General features: G+C 48.4%; 4 protein-coding genes across 11 annotated transcripts in view; 1 reads left to right on the forward strand and 3 right to left on the reverse strand.

The window, feature by feature from the left end:
- LOC113207086 (protein ST7 homolog) overlaps positions 1-1,978 on the reverse strand; it is a 14,444-nt gene extending 12,466 nt beyond the window's left edge. Inside the window, exons 1-4 of one of the 2 annotated variants that reach the window (XM_026423467.2) lie at positions 1,814-1,978; positions 617-699; positions 287-527; positions 20-190 (exon numbers count right to left, since the gene is read on the reverse strand). In XM_026423467.2, coding sequence (XP_026279252.1) covers positions 20-190; positions 287-527; positions 617-699; positions 1,814-1,823 — 505 coding nt within the window. In that variant the 5' untranslated portion in view covers positions 1,824-1,978. Of the gene's footprint in view, positions 1-19; positions 191-286; positions 528-616; positions 700-918; positions 1,542-1,813 lie in introns of those variants that run through there. The other variant, XM_026423466.2, reaches the window with a different exon arrangement.
- A 263-nt stretch (positions 1,979-2,241) lies between these two features.
- On the reverse strand, positions 2,242-6,307 carry LOC113207084 (SHC-transforming protein 1). 5 transcript variants are annotated; one of them, XM_026423464.2, is made up of 12 exons: positions 6,147-6,307; positions 5,235-5,426; positions 5,086-5,156; positions 4,906-4,966; positions 4,641-4,814; positions 4,368-4,537; positions 4,145-4,287; positions 3,901-4,053; positions 3,696-3,820; positions 3,501-3,611; positions 3,276-3,415; positions 2,242-2,566 (listed from the first exon to the last, which is right to left on the reverse strand). In XM_026423464.2, the coding sequence occupies exons 1-12, from the start codon at positions 6,153-6,155 to the stop codon at positions 2,557-2,559; spliced, it is 1,359 nt and encodes a 452-aa protein (XP_026279249.1). In that variant the 5' UTR covers positions 6,156-6,307; the 3' UTR covers positions 2,242-2,556. The 5 variants fall into 5 exon arrangements, with proteins under 5 accessions (XP_026279249.1, XP_052120369.1, XP_052120368.1 ...); XM_052264409.1 differs by lacking the exon at positions 6,147-6,307 and adding an exon at positions 6,066-6,107 and having other exon boundaries at positions 3,901-4,050; XM_052264408.1 differs by lacking the exon at positions 6,147-6,307 and adding an exon at positions 6,066-6,107.
- Positions 6,308-6,817: 510 nt separating this feature from the next.
- Positions 6,818-9,579, forward strand: LOC113207081 (2-acylglycerol O-acyltransferase 1-like). Of its 2 annotated transcripts, none has more exons than XM_026423455.2 (7): positions 6,818-6,934; positions 7,966-8,196; positions 8,277-8,433; positions 8,703-8,818; positions 8,887-9,061; positions 9,139-9,329; positions 9,411-9,579. In XM_026423455.2, the coding sequence occupies exons 1-7, from the start codon at positions 6,916-6,918 to the stop codon at positions 9,566-9,568; spliced, it is 1,047 nt and encodes a 348-aa protein (XP_026279240.1). In that variant the 5' UTR covers positions 6,818-6,915; the 3' UTR covers positions 9,569-9,579. The 2 variants fall into 2 exon arrangements, with proteins under 2 accessions (XP_026279240.1, XP_052120370.1); XM_052264410.1 differs by lacking the exon at positions 6,818-6,934 and adding an exon at positions 7,629-7,888.
- Positions 9,580-10,283: 704 nt separating this feature from the next.
- LOC113207080 (battenin) overlaps positions 10,284-15,450 on the reverse strand; it is a 14,914-nt gene continuing 9,747 nt past the window's right edge. Inside the window, exons 1-9 of one of the 2 annotated variants that reach the window (XM_026423454.2) lie at positions 14,999-15,169; positions 13,707-13,933; positions 13,497-13,618; positions 13,249-13,410; positions 13,022-13,168; positions 12,554-12,782; positions 12,321-12,467; positions 12,095-12,235; positions 10,284-11,887 (exon numbers count right to left, since the gene is read on the reverse strand). In XM_026423454.2, coding sequence (XP_026279239.1) covers positions 11,756-11,887; positions 12,095-12,235; positions 12,321-12,467; positions 12,554-12,782; positions 13,022-13,168; positions 13,249-13,410; positions 13,497-13,618; positions 13,707-13,933; positions 14,999-15,020 — 1,329 coding nt within the window. In that variant the 5' untranslated portion in view covers positions 15,021-15,169 and the 3' untranslated portion in view covers positions 10,284-11,755. Of the gene's footprint in view, positions 11,888-12,094; positions 12,236-12,320; positions 12,468-12,553; positions 12,783-13,021; positions 13,169-13,248; positions 13,411-13,496; positions 13,619-13,706; positions 13,934-14,998; positions 15,170-15,450 lie in introns of those variants that run through there. The other variant, XM_052264407.1, reaches the window with a different exon arrangement.

Below are 15,450 nucleotides of genomic sequence, written 5' to 3' on the forward strand. Positions count from 1 at the left end.
AATATATAATACAACTCACATTCATACTCTTTTTTACCAACATCTCCTTCACAGGTAAAAAATGTTTGATGATCTTGGGCTGAAAGATTCATATCATAATATGTAAGAGGTTCCTTGTTGGCAGCCCAATAGAATCTTTGATATTCAGACCCTCTAAATAAATTTAAAGGATTCCTCCACACTTTGCACTCTGAAACATTAACATACAGTTTGATAAATGATATGATGAGAAACAGATGGAGAAGAGAAATATGCTCCAAACAATGTTTTTTTTCCATTATCATACCTGGCACTGATTGTTGGTTCCCATTAGAGCTACTACTCGAGCCACTACCATTACTACTATTACTGGTAGTGCCATTACTTGTTCCACTAGCAATACTATTGCTGCTGTTGCTACTGTTACTGTTGTTACCATTACTCTCGCTCCCATTGTCTGAACCACTTATCCATGGACTTATATGATTTAATGATACTTGTTCAATAAATGATGCTCCATACTTCCTAAAATACCACCACTCAAAAATCTGTTCAAAAGGTGACGGTAGAGTTATAAAAATAAAACCTTCACTTTACAAGATTATATTTGTACACATTTGAGTAGAAGAATACAGACCAAAATCATCCCTGAAATAAGCGACGATGTTCCAGTTAGAGCCACGTAAAACTTTGGAGTGAGCGTACTCAAGAACATGGTGGCTGAAAGAAAGTAATGATTATTTATTAAATCATTGTTAATCGTTGTAATGAAACTAGTGTGTAGAAATGTTATTATCTGAACAGTAACGCAAGTCTTTCATGGATAAACAAACTTAGAAGGCCACTAAGTGGGAATAGAACATACAGCACTTATAAACAGGCCACAAAGTTTGACAAAAATTGACCTAAAATCCAAATTACCGAAATAAAAAGCTTTACCTAGGTTTTCCATGTTTACAGTTGAACTCAGAGATCATTTCCTGGTTAAGGAAGGTTATGTGAAGAACTTTGCAACAACCCAAAATTTTTCAAATGTGAAAATTTAATTGACGGCTGGCATAACTGATGCTGCTTTTAAAATAAAGGCAGGACAGATTTAAACCGTACACGCGAAAGATGACATCTCACAATCTCATTCATTCATTCACAAACATCACTGCCTACACTTTCCAAGCAGCACAAGCGATCAGCTGCGCGTACTACGGGCACGGCACTGGGCAGCGGCACGTAAAAGGACCGGCTACTACCTGGTTGCTACCCATACAAACATTCCAATCACTCGACTGTGATTGACAATGAAATTTCGTTATATTCTGAACGAAGTATCACTAGTTTGGTATTCGTCACGTAATTGATGTCAAAATCCAGTGTTAATTTGAAAATTGGAGCAGACGTCTTCTGCACTTGGCCAACCTGTCTTAATAGCAGTGAAAGGAAAGGGTTGAAAGTAGACAACCAGCAGTACATACATATTCATACTACTTTATGTCCTCCTGCAGGACCTGAGCTTTAAACTATGGTTGAAGTGTAAATTCAATCCAACCCAACCATTCAATACTGCCTGTCCTACTCGCTTGTTTTGGTTAACAATAAGTACAGCCAGGTGCCTAACATATGCCCCCCTCTCCCTTCTCCGGAGATTTTTTACACAAGTTTAATAAAATACACGCTGAATCTTTTCGGAAAAATACAAAATACAAATACCCTAGCAGACGGTGCGATGAGGTGCAGCGTACCGATTAAAGCCAGAACCCGTCCGTAGGGACTGAGATTGGTAAATGTTAACGCGCACGTTTCACTTGAACGGCTACATGAATACGCATGATATACTCACAGTCCCACATCTTTATTGGCACCCTACAGTTCAGCTTTTCCTGATGTAGTTGTAAGTTTATCTTCTTGCTTACTCGATTACTTTGCCGTCACTTCGTTGAGGCAGTTGTCCTCTCCAAGTTTATTGATCGCGACTGCGTCGCGTCGCACCCTCGGCCCGCTGCACCCTCTCCTCCACCCACTGGCGAAGCGTGCGGGGTGCGACAAGGACTGCACATGCCTGGGAAAATCCCTTCGGACGCAGAGGAAATCAACGCCGGCCGCCGGACCGCCTCACTACCTTTACCAGAGTGTGTCGGTAAATCGGCTGCGTCCGATTGCGTGAGTTGGGAAGGAACAAGTCCACTATGTTACTGTAGGGGCTGGAGGCTACGTGGGTAAAGGGGTGAAAGGGAACGGAACAGATGGATAAATCATAACAAGTTGCAGTACAGTTATCTAATATATTCTTGATCACACAAAAGCAGTACAATAATTTGGATCAGAAACAGGCACATTGGGCAAGTCCTAAAAACATTAGGGGTGGTATGCCATAACTTTTTTAGGGGACAGAGACGATCGTTATTCAGTTTCATGGCGAGAGTAGAAAATAATAAGTGCAGTGATAAAAATGAACAAGTGTTTTTCAAATATGATAAAATTGATTGAGAATAAATTCATCTTAAGTTGAACAAAAACAATAATGAAACATTGAACTAACCATTTGTCAGCTTCGATTGTAACAGTAACAACAGTCCTTCAGTCCTAAAACACACTAATAGAAGAAAAAAGTCTATAGTAAAAATATGAAAGTCATTTGACTCAGTTGAAAATATATAGTGATAAATGTATGACGCATGAACATTTATTTCTATGCTTGATATGGCAGTCACAATATAATATGCAAATAGTTAAAATACGCGATTATGGCAACAATACTACATAGAGTAAATAGTTGAACAAAATATGTATGTAAAAATTCTGTTCGATGGATAGACTTAACATGTCATACTGAACACAAAATAAAATATAATACTAATCTCGGCCGAGAGAGAGGATATGGGTCAGAGTGCATCAACACATGTTGAAGACTTGTCATAGCAACAAATTTGTTGTCATAGAATAAATATCACAAATTCTGTGTTTAACAAAATGGGCTCTAACAAATTTTAAAAGTAAGAAATTGCTTGGAAAACAAACAATTCTGTTCAGTAGAAATTTATTAACAGTAATTATATTAAAGTGAAAAATATTATCCTTTGAACAAATAAGTCAAAGTTAGGATTTTAAAATAGATTAAACTTCTACAATGTGAGCAAAAGCTAAAAATAAAATAAGGGATCTACTTTAAAAAGAAAAACTAAGGCAGCATAAAATATGAATTAGAGTAGAATTGATCTAGGGAAATGACAAAATTTGTTTAACTGGACCCCATTAATGAGATGACATGATCAAAGATCACTGTTGATCTAGATTGAAATTACCTCATGATTGCAATTCCTGGTCTGGGTACAGGTCTTCTTAATACTAAGGCACTTTCAGCTGATATGATTGGCAACTGATTTTCACAATGATATTTTATAAGGTGACTCACACTCTCAAACATTCTATCTCTAGTCCGAACCTAGAATATTAAGAAAGTTAATGCAGATTTTAACAAAAATTAAATTTCAGAGAATTGAACAGTTATTATATTAACAGTAACTCACCACTCCTTCAGGATCTATTAGGAGGAGGTGTTTTTTAACTCCACCTTGCAAGCCAGTGAGAACAAACTGCCCAGCAGAGCCTTGAGATTCTCTTACAAGGAAATCCCCATCCTGTAATTTTAAACAGATTTTTTTTAAAAAAGAGAGTCAAATTAGGGGGAGTTAAATTTTCCTGAGAGAAAGAACAATACATACTCTGGTCAAGAGGGCCTCAGCTTCTTGGCGACTCACAAATCCATGGAACCATTTTTCATTAAGAAGTTGTCCTCTCTGATTTGACACACGGGCACTCGTACTTTCAACAGCAGTATTGAATGGCTCTACAATTTAAAAGAAGCAAGACAATTCATAGACAATATCTTTCATTAAAAAAAAAAAAATGGTATAGGAATCAACATACGCATGTCAAAAATATCTCGAGGTTGAACAGAATTAAGACGGTCCCTTGCCTCTGACATAACACTGTCATTTACATAATTATGCTCTGGTCGTGGAATAGGTGGTGGAGGCACTTCACTGTTTAAGTCAATCAAATTTGGGGCGGAAATTTCTGCTGTTGCATTAGAAAAGAGAAAATTCATGAGCAAATGTGTCAAGGATAGAAGTCTGAGGTGCTGGATGAGCATTAAACTCTTCAAACTTACCCCTACAGAGATTGCTCATTGTCATAGTGTTGGTGGTGCAGGTATTGTGTACTGTGGGCAATGGCGGCACAGGAGGAGGTCCTATGTCGGGAGGAACCTTCCCAGGTAAGTCATTGTAGTACTCACGGTCATCACCCCTTGGCCTTGAAATACAATCAACATGTTAAAGCATATATACACTGAAGCTGGGGGAAAGAAGAGATAGAATAGATTTAAACCTCACATTAAGGTGGCACTGCCAGGTCTTGTTAGAAACTCCTTGTAGCGTAGTTCAAAAGCCTGGCCAACGGTAGTGATAACATCTTGGGCTAGTCCTCCACCACATTCCAGAACATAACATGCCCGAATATCATGGTCATCTTTAGCAACATACGCAACAAAGTCCAGTGTGTCCTGAAAATGTCATGCACAATATGTTGAATGTCAGAAACCATTCTTTTTTTTTTTACTTTAAAAGGGGCAGTAAAAAAAAGTTCCCATGCATGTGCTAACTTACTGTGTCACCTCCAGATGCAAATGATATATGTGGCATGCTGTGAGTAGCTAAAACTCGACCAGTTTCAAGAGCTGTTAAGATGAGATGTGAGCTAGATATGGTAAGGTTTACATTAGTTCCTGCATCGTCCATGATTGGTCGTTCTCCTATAGCTTTTAATACTCTTTTATCCACCTGAAGAACAAAAGATAGATGAGGTGAAATTAAGTCTGCATTTAATCTGACCGTGTAACACATCTTTGGTAAGTATTTTATTTGGCATTACCTTTCTCTTTTTGTCAACAGTTTTAAGACTAGCAGCTTCACAAACTCTGTTAATACACTCCCTGAAACAAAATGAGATACAAAGATAAAGGATATTTGTAAGGGATCTCATAAACTGGTATCTAGTAGACAATATCTGATAATTAAAAATAAATAAAATCAATTTTTAGAAAACTCTTACTTAGCAACTTGGGAACGTGTTTCAAAATCCAAAGCTTTCATGGAGGTGTTAACTGCAAGATAACCAATGTACTGCAAATTGAAGAGAATAAGCAATCAGTATATGACATCTTATCACATGTTTTGACAGTTAACAAATTAATGACTTACCCTAACAGCATAAGTGATTCCCTCGTCTGAGATCTGCTTATCAGAATGCAGCCATCCTCTAGGAGGTTTGTTGACTATGCTGTGACCAGCACCATGAACAGACAACCCCGGCTCATGGGGTCCAACCTGGCAAGGCCGAGGCATAGTGACTAATTGAGGGTTTATGACATCTAAGTCAGCAAAGATGGCACGCTGTTGAAGAAAACGGAAAAGGTTAAAAGACTTGAAAAGTCTCCAGCCCATCATACAGATGATCAACTACTTTTTAACAGTACACATTAGCTAGTCAATAAAAGGGTCATTTCACTCCTAAAAATTACTCTCTCACAGTGTTGGTGTGAGTCATTGACTAAAACAGGAAGTGTGCAGTTGTCTTACTCATACTCGTTATCAAAGCTTCACCAAAACTCTATTGAAAGTGTGCTATTATTGTATGTTGTCCACAACTATGAGCTTGTGATACAACATTGTTAGGTCAAACACACTGAATAATAAAGACCAAACAAGTACTGATATAGAGAAGGTTCATTTGATCAGATAAGGGAACTTCCAAGACATTTCAAAAACTAACTACACATTGTATTAAAGTAGAGTAACAGCAAAATCCAGAACAAAATTAAGACTACAGAACATATTGCATTGCTTCGTTTAAGTCCAGTAATACCAATTAGGTTATGACAACACACATCTGGATCTGGCCTGTCTGCACTGCACCGACATCCTGATCCTGTCAACAGGTGGACTGTTACCACAGAGACGTAGGTCATAAGGTGTCAGAGGCACACTTATGTGCAGTCAGTACACCTCACATCCTAACAGCATCTACTCTACATTTGATCGTAAAAGTAATTTAAACATCTCAAATTGATCAGACAGGCGTTTTGCATTAACAAAACAGTAACAAAAACATACTTGAGGCATTGACGGTTTTACAAGTCGACCATAATGCAACGCTTCTTCGTTTTTTCTTTCGTTTACCGACACCGACCGAACGTAAGTTTTCTGAAAACGCCACAGTCCGAGTGGCAGCGCCACCAGACGAGCGCCACTTGGCAGACCTGCGAGAACCTTTTAAAGTGAAACTAATAAATCTGAAAGCTTTTCCAAAATAATTTACCTTGAAAAAATTGAAATAACACTTTTAGTCACAGCAGCTGATGTTTTCGACATTTATTTAAGTGAAAAAATAAAATAGAAAATAGAAAATCAAGATGAGAGATTTTAGCTTAATTGTTGGTGCTCCTTAATTTCTAGGGAACACTTGTTTCCGCGCGTTAGTTCAAATGAAACAAAGCTAAGTTGCCTTTCATTGAAAGTTTGTTCGGTTTAAAGCGTTATATCGTTTCGGGGTTTCGAGTGTGGTGAGCTCAGGTCGGTTCCATTGTCGTTTCAAGTCAAGTTCCAGCATGCCTCTTGCAAAGGCTGGTGAGTGCACGGGCCAGCAGAAAACAACCTCGGACTTGGGCGTCGGCCCAGCCCCTTTCAAATTTGAACATAAACTTGTCGAATGTGCATCGTCCACACCAGGTGGACGCGCTGCCGCGCGCTTCTGGTTTGAACGCGTTATGTGTCCGGTTGACAGCCTGGGCCGCGGTCTTTGGCGTTATCTGCCGCTATGCGGGACGGGCGATAGGGCGCGCCGAAGCCGTCTAGTCGCGTGCGAGGAGCGATCGGGATCGGCATGGCTGAGCAGGAACACGGTGAGCGTGAGCGGGAACTGTATAGCGAGTAGACCGAGTCCCAGCGGGCACGGCACGGCCAGCACGGCGGGCACCGCGGGGCACCGGCTGGAACTGGCCGAGCACCGGCCGCGGCACTCCTCTTCGCCGCCGCTCTCGCCAGTGTGCACTCAAATTAATGAATAATCATTTACCGCAAAAATTCTGCCCCCTCACCACACTCCGCTGTGCCTGGCGCCTGGCGCGAGGTGGACGCCAGCGTGTGGAACACCCTCATCTCTTGCCACAGGCATCTGCGCCGAGCAGCGCGTTGACGCCCGGGCAGGGTACGGGCGCCTGCTTATGGATGTAAAGCGGCAGCATCCGCCGTGTTTTCAACTCAGGGGAGCTGTAGGAAAAGTACCTCCCAGAGGCCCATGGCCCTCGCAGCAAACCCAAATTCACGAACCGCTTCGGCTTCTCTCACGCGAACGAATACAACAAGTTCCCCAAAGTGTCCCATTCCAAACGCTTCGGAAACGCTCGTGCGAATCCGCGTGTGAGTTCGCGGTGAGAGAAAAACATGAAACGCTCCGAATGCCGCGAAGAGGCGATAGCCACGGTCTCCGCGATAGCAGTACAGCGCCCCCCCCCCTCCCAATCCTTTCCTCCGTTTTCTCTCTTGTATTTTCTCTCAAGCCACATAGCGAGCTTACTACTTATCTTGCTCTGATCCACCGGACGGTTTTCAAATTATCGAAGCAGTTGCCCTCTGTTCCCACGCAATGAGTGAACAGGTGGGCGAGAATTCCGCTGGTGGCGCCTCGGTAGGAGATAGCGAGGGTCCAGGTCCACGCCGAGGAAGAGCACGGCCTTCAAGCGGGTCAGGGATGGCGGGGTGGGGCGGGAAACGGTGTGCGTCAGGCGCCAGGCAGCGCGGTGTTATGCAAGGGGGTGTCGGTGGCAATGCAGTAGCTCGTCCAAATCATAGCGGAAGTGTGTGTGTGTGTGTGTGTGTGGGAGGGGGGCACCAGAACACAGCTGGACACAGAGCCTCTTCTTTCTTGTTGCAGGTACGATGGTGCTGGGGGTGCGCTGGGCGCCGCTGGCCACGCCCCTGTCACGCCGGCTGCAGACCCTCGTCGTGGCGTGGTGGATGTACTCGCTGTTCCTCGCTCCTTGGATCGTCTGGGGCCTCATCACCATCCTCTTCCTGAACCCGCTGTTGCGATGCCTTGTGCCGCTGTATCTCAGTTGGATGTACTTCGACCGGCACACCTGTGACCGCGGGGGCAGGAGAAACGGTCGGTACGGCATGCCAAGCCAAAATGAAGAGGTTCGAAATCGGAATCGCAAAGAAAACAAAAGAACGAACTGTCTGCAGGGCGGGGGCTCGGGTGGGTGCGAGGCTGCGTGCTGTGGAACCTCTTCCGTGACTACTTCCCCGTCACCCTCGTCAAGACAGCTGAGCTGCCACCCGACTCCAACTACCTGCTGTGCTCCTACCCGCACGGCATCATAGGCACGGGCGTGCTCTCCAGGTGACCTTTATTTGGTTGTTGTTCATGAAAATGTTAAGGAATGGCGCTGTGCTCGCTTCCCCTGGCCAGCCGGCAGCTTGGCCAGGGTAGCCTCCTGATCGCCTGCGACATAGGCAGGCCAGCTCCGCTTTCCTGCGCGGCGGGGTTGCCTACCCCACGATACGCAGGCGCTCCATTGTCGCTGGCCGGGCCGGCCCAGCAGCGCCGAGTCGTGCCGCGTGATCTCGTGATCTCCTTCTCATCAAATGGCATTTCATAACCTTCCACAGCTTCGGGACGGACGCGCTCGGGGTGAGGAAGCTGTTCCCAGGGACGACGCCCAACCTGGTCACGCTGCGGCAGAACTTCAAGGTGCCCTTCCTGAGGGAGATGCTGCTCTCGCAGGGTAAGTGGCTCGTGGGCCGTGTCACGCCCTTGGTGGCACTGGCTCAGCGCTAAGCGCGTTTCTTTTAGGGTTGATCAGCGCCGCCGACAAGAGCATTCGCTACGCGCTGTCCGACCCCAAGAAGGGCCGCCTCGTGGTTCTGGTGGTGGGCGGCGCGGCCGAGGCGCAGCTGTCCGAGCCGGGCGACTACCGCATCGTGCTCAAGAGGAGGAAGGGCTTCGTGCGCGTCGCCCTGCAGGAGGGGTGAGGCTCACATCGGGGAAGCGGGGGTTGGGCTCTTCTAGATCTCACCCGGACTCACCGCTCGGCTCCCTCCGCAGCGTGCCGCTGGTGCCCGTCTTCACGTTCAACGAGCACAAGCTGCTTTCACAAGTGCGCGGCTCTTTCATGGACCGGCTGCAGAGCTGGGCGCGGCGCTCTATCGGCTTCGTCCCCGTGGTGCCCGTGGGCCGCGGCGTGTTCCAGTACTCCTTCGGCGCCGTGCCTCACCGGCTGCCCCTCACCGTCGTCGGTAAGCTATGCACGCAGAGAGGAGAGGAGGAGGGCGGAGGGCGTCTCAAGGCGCCAGTCACGTGACGCTCGTGTGTTCCAGTGGGGAAGCCCATCCCGGTGCAGCGGGTGGCGGAGCCCAGCCGAGAGCAGATCGCCGACCTGATGGACAAGTTCGAGAAGGCGCTGTTCGAGCTGTTCCACGAGCACAAGGACAAGTACCACCCTGGCGAGGACATCAACCTCATCGTTGACCAGTGAGCCCCGCCCCCCGCCAAGACTGAAAGACTGACTGAGTGTACTCTCTGCGGCGCTCTGCCACTCGACGAGGCCGCAAGTCCCTGCCGGGCGCCGGGCCCTGCCCAGTGGCGCCGGCGGGCACCATAGCGCCAGGTACACCGAGGCGCCGCGAAGTGCACGGGAGGTGCGACGCGACGCCAAGCCGCGGAGAGAGAGACAAGTTGTTGTGTCGGACTCGCTGTGGTGAGGCTGGCCTGAGCGTAGCGACCCGGTTTGGACCCGAATCCAAACCGAATCCTAGAGCGTCTCAACCCGGACCCGAACCGAAACCGACTCTTCCTCACCGGACCCCCTACGACTTCCCCTCTCACTCCCCCCGCTTCACCTCTCACCTGCGCTCCGCTCGCACTCACTACGCTCCGCCACACCAGTGCTACGGATTCGGTTGAGATAGACCCGAATGCTGTGGTCGCGTTCGAACCACAATGGCTGCAGCAGAAGAGTCGGTTAGAATCGGTTCCAAACCGGGTCGCTTCGCTCAGGCCAGCTGGTGAGGTGCCGCGAGACGGCGCCGGCAGCCGGCCACCCAACCCACACGGCACCGTCCCGCACTGCTCTCTAGCGCAGCACAGCGAGCGCCCGAGAGGCGGGCAGCCCACCCGCCAAGCAGACCGAATCGGGTGCCAGTCAACAGCAGCCGTCGTAGTACATGTACTCACCCCCCAAAAAAGAGGTGTTAACGTTAAAAAAAATATTTATTCAACATTTTATTGCTGATGAATACAAATAAACAAGGAATGCATTCTAACTAAACTTTGCTAACCGTTATCAAAATTTTGAAGTATAAAAAATTTATAGTTATTACTGCATCTAGTAATTAGGATGATATGGGCATAACATCACACAACAAGTAAGAATGATAAAAGAAAACACTGACTTTCTACCATGGCGTCGTAACGTAACTTAACGCATAACGAAAAAAAGAACATAAAGGAAATTAAAAATGCAAATTTCAAGCGTCATTGAAGCATTTTCATCTCTCTGGCAGAGTTTTAGAGATCTGTTCTTCGAAGAACAAGAAGGGAAAGTTTCCAAAAAAGCTTTGAAAATTCCAATTTAATTTTCTGGATTTGCGCTTTTTCTCACAAGTTACGTTACGTTACGACGCCCTTCTTCCTACTTGGTTAAAAACACGGTGGGAGGGAAAGATTGATGGAAGTATGGAGGCTATTAAATACAAGTATAAATAATATGTACAAAAGGAAGAATCAAAGCCAGTTCAGAAATAGAATTTGTTTAGAAAAACTACACTTGGACAAGAAATATACTTATTTTGTACTACTTGTACTACACTTAAAATACTTGAATATAAATAAATAATGTACAATATCGCAGTTTGATCAGGTATCTCTCGCGTGACTGACTTAGAATTACGCACTTTTTCAGTCCAGGAACTGGATAAGTGCTGATGAAATAACATACAAAATTTCTTACGTCATGAATTAAAATAATTAAAATTTCTCAAAACTCAATCGCATAAGACTTGATCATTTTCAGTTGATTATCTCCTAATATCACTTATGTATTGCGCAATGCACATTTTAACATTTAAAAAATTAGCACCTAAAAGTACATCATAAAATATGATGCATATTAGACCGACCTAAAATCTCTCTAAGCGTATGATTTCTTCGCATTGAAGAAGAATACTGTACAGAAATAAAAACTGTATAAATGAGATGATAGTATTGTGCAATGTAGCATTGTGCACCTCTTCTGGAAAAGTTCTGTGGAATGAAAATGTGGGAAGCACAACTGTTTCCTATGGGAAATTGGCCCTCTTACATAAATAAACTCATCACAGCATCCTTTCCTTAAATAGATACTCAATAAGGCTTTCCTGACACAGCAGGAACTAACCATTTGAGAAAACTCATAACAAATACAGGTTTCTGAGTGGGTCCTCTACGAGACATGGTCCCAGAGGGTAGCACAGTCGTTGTTAAAACCCGAACACTAACGTTCGTTACAACCCACGTCGGTCAGTTACACCAAGTGCCTAATTCACTAACTGCGATAGATATGGTAACTATTACTCAAAATACTAGAGGCGGAAGCGCCACCGTTTTGGCAAGACAGCCACATTAGCAGCCATGGATGCCCGGCCTCAGCGAGGATGAAGTGACACCTGACGTGCTGAAATCGCCGCTAGAGCATGGGCGAGGGCAACCTGCACAGCGCGTTGTGGACCGGCATGGCGACGAAGCCCGCCGCCGAGATGCCGACGGCGTCCCCGACCGAGGACATGGCCATGGAGAACTCGCGTTTCTCCGGTGCGATCTGAAAGCAAGTCCCTCCGTTAGCGCCCGTGGACAGCGGGGTAGGCAGACCCGCAGCGCACCGGCGCGCACCCGCGGCCAGACCGTAGGACCGTAGGCGCCAAGGACCCGACGCGCCGAAGGACGCGCCGACGACTGTGCTGTGCACCCGGCGGAGGACGGTCGTCGGCCTGGTTCGGGACAGACCAGGGAATCTCCGGGTACTCACCTGTTTTGATATGCAGAAGTACGTGTTGACGTAGGCGGCGCCCCCGAGCAGCCCTTCCCACAACACGAGAGCGGCGACAACGTACATCGAGGAGGAATATCCGTATATCGCCTCCGTCATGAAGTAAATCACGTTCACGCCCTGCAGAAATTAACAAGACTTATGTAAACCCATTCCCAGTGTTTTCTTCGTCTCTTCCCTTGGCCTTCCCTCGATTCCCTCTTACCTGCAGCACAGACAAGATCCATATTTTCTCAATGTGGAAGAAGCTGCCGGAAGAGCGGGACAAGAACACGCCCACCTGGTAGACTGACTGGAATACTTTGTACTGTAGTGGCCACGACTCCTGGTCGTTGTAGTGGATTAGCTCAAACTGGTGGGGTGGAAGAGAAGGTCGAGTAAACGAAACAGCCCAAACTTGAAACATACTCAACAACATGCGGGGTCAGATCCACTCACCAATCCCTGGTTGATGAAGTACTCGAAGAAGTACACAAACGTGAGCGGAACTATGAACTTGAGTAGCGGGGGCACGTCGCGGAGCTTGTCCAAGAATGAGGCGTTGGTCGCCTGGGTCGGCACGTCGTCGTGCACCTTGACGATGACGGCCTTCTCCTTCTGGGCCGTGACGGGGGTCTCCTCGTCATCGGAGGAGTCGAGTCGTGGACGCACCAGTATCACCCAGAACCTGCACAGACGACATCGTTACGACACCATCACCGACCCCATAAGGCCCCAGTGAGAAATACAATTTCGAATCGACGTCGACATCGTTTTCTAACAATTTGCGGTCCAAAATAACGCCGTTTTGATGCCTTTTTGAGCTCAAAGTCGACAAAATCCACTTTCGACGTCGATTCGATATTGCATTTGTCACCTTTGGTCATGCCCACGACGCGAGGGGGCAGCTTTTCCCCACATACTTACGCCACGGCCATCAGGAAAGGGGCCACGTTCATGACTAGGAGGGTGTCCCTAGAGGACAGCATCAGCACCTCGCTCAGGACGAGGAACGAGACGGAGCCGAGCACGCCGGCACCGCCGGTGCCAGAGGACCACATGGTGATCACCGCCCTGCAAACAATGCACTGGAATGAGCCAAAGTCCGAAGGCAGGTGTGAGGCCTCGACTACACCCCGTTGCGTTGCACTCACTTGTCCTTGAAGAAGGCGGTGTAGGCCAGCAGGGACACCTCGCCCAGCCCAGAGGCCAGCGACATGCACACGACGCCCGACAGCGCCACCCAGAGCTGCTCGGCGTACGCCACTAGCAGGAAGCCGGACACGTTGAGCATGACCACCGCCGCCAGACGTGTGCTGCGCAAGGACAAGAGGCACGTGAAGACCAAGTCGCGGGGAAGGGAGCGCCACCGGGAGCGGGAAGGGGGGGGGGGCGTACTCACTGGATGAAGAGCGGGAAGAAGGGCGAGACAAACTTGATGAAGAGGCTGGGGACAATGTCGGCCAGCAGGACTGCGCCGGTCGAAAGCTCGTTGCAGTGGCGATTTCCTTCGATCTCCGTTTTCTACAGAAAGGGCAGTATCGAATCAGTTAGAACATGGCAGTTTGTGAACTTGGCGTCGTTGACAGACCACGCGGCTGATTTGGCTTACGGTCTCATCCTTGTGGAGAATCCCGTAGGCGGCCGAGAGCATGACGACGTAGCCATAGTTGTTGCACAGCCCGAGGATCCAGTAGGCGATGAGGTTGCGGTAGCGCGAGCTCGGCCGGGACAGGCGGCTACTGGCGCTGAGGACAAGCACCGAGGTGGACGCGACAGACGCCGAGTTGGGGATGGACGCCGAGTTGGGGATGGGCGCCGCTCTCGCCTTCTTGGGGTCTGGAACAGAGAGGCGGGTGCGGTCAGGAAGGAGAGCTGTTGCGCGCCCTCGCACACTTGTTTGTTCAAGTGCACGGCATAGAGGAGGAGTACGGGTGCTGACGACAACGGCTCGCGGGGGGCGCCAGTGCGCGGCATTCCTCGCGGCGTGGCGGCCGCGGCGGCCGCACACTCGCACCGCGCGCCTGCAGGCCGACCAGCCCGCGATAGCAAATTTTTACGAGGCGATTTGTCGATTGACGCTAAACGCTTTGATGTCCGTCGCGAATTTCCGCGAGCACGCTGCCGGGCATTTCCCCGCCAGGGGCGGTCGAGAATTGTTCGGGGGGCGCGGCCTGGACACGCCTCTTGCCCTCCTGGCCGCCCCCGCACCGCCCCCGCGAGGCCCCCGCGCCGCCACCCTCGCCTCGGTTGCAGATACGCGTTCGATCCGATAAGAGTTCGCCCGGCCGTGCTGGTCGGACTGCTGTCCACCTGCCCGCGCCTAGTGAGTGCGCAGAGGGGTAGACTAGGCAGAGGCGGGCAAGGCGACGAGAGCCTATACATTTTTAATTGCACAATAACTGCCGTGAAAAACTCGTTAAATTTTTATGACATGGTTCCGAATCCACCGCGTTTGCCGCGTCAGCAGAGGGGAGTATAGAGACCTAGCGATCTTCAAGTCCAGGACCAACCACCCAAGACGAGATTGGCATAAAGTAACTTAGACAAGATACAGCACGGATTTAAAAACGTGGACGTAGAGCGAGGACCGCAGGAAACGTCGTTGGGGAAGTCACCCATACATGGAAAAGTTTGGTATGATTTAGTTCGAGTACACAAGTAACCCACTGAGCACAAACATTAGACTCCCAATAATTTAATATAAAATTGAGGAACAGACCACCAAGTACTAATGGGGATCAACGAAATCCATCCCACGGGCACGTTGTCAACAAATGTCATGCTACTTGGGACAAACAGCAACAGTAAATTCAAGGAAAACAACAACAAAGCACACGGCCATCTGAAGCAGAAGGCGGGCTTGCAGACGCCGGGTCGGGTTGACAGTCCATGGACACTGACCGCACGGTAGGGCTTGGTACATTGCAGGGCGGTGCGCAGTGGGGGCGGTGGTGGGTCCGGCGGAGGCTGTGTGTGACTGTGCGCGGCTCGGCCGTTAGCTAAACATTGACTGACAACTTGACCACGCTCCGCCCGCTCCGTCGTGCCGCCCGGGCCCGGCAGTGGTGGTGCGGTGCTGTACTCGCCGCCCGGGCCATGCCCCCTCCACCCGGGTCGCATGCCTCTCCCCCGCAGCCCCCTCGCGCCGCCACCAGGATCAGGATTCCGTCAATCGCACCAACTCAGCAAATACCGCAAATGGCAAATGTGAGGGGGTGAGACCGATAGTGACTTCACCGCGTTTACGCAAACGCTACCCATTATCAGTACAGAGAAAGTCTTTCTATTTTCCACCCCAACGACTAACCCATACCATCAGCCCTGAACCTTCCTTTCAGAGCCGTTCAGAGCCC

Source organism: Frankliniella occidentalis, unplaced genomic scaffold (genome assembly GCF_000697945.3).
Source record: "Frankliniella occidentalis isolate FOCC.00 unplaced genomic scaffold, Focc_3.1 Scaffold19, whole genome shotgun sequence".
NCBI lineage: Eukaryota > Metazoa > Arthropoda > Insecta > Thysanoptera > Thripidae > Frankliniella > Frankliniella occidentalis.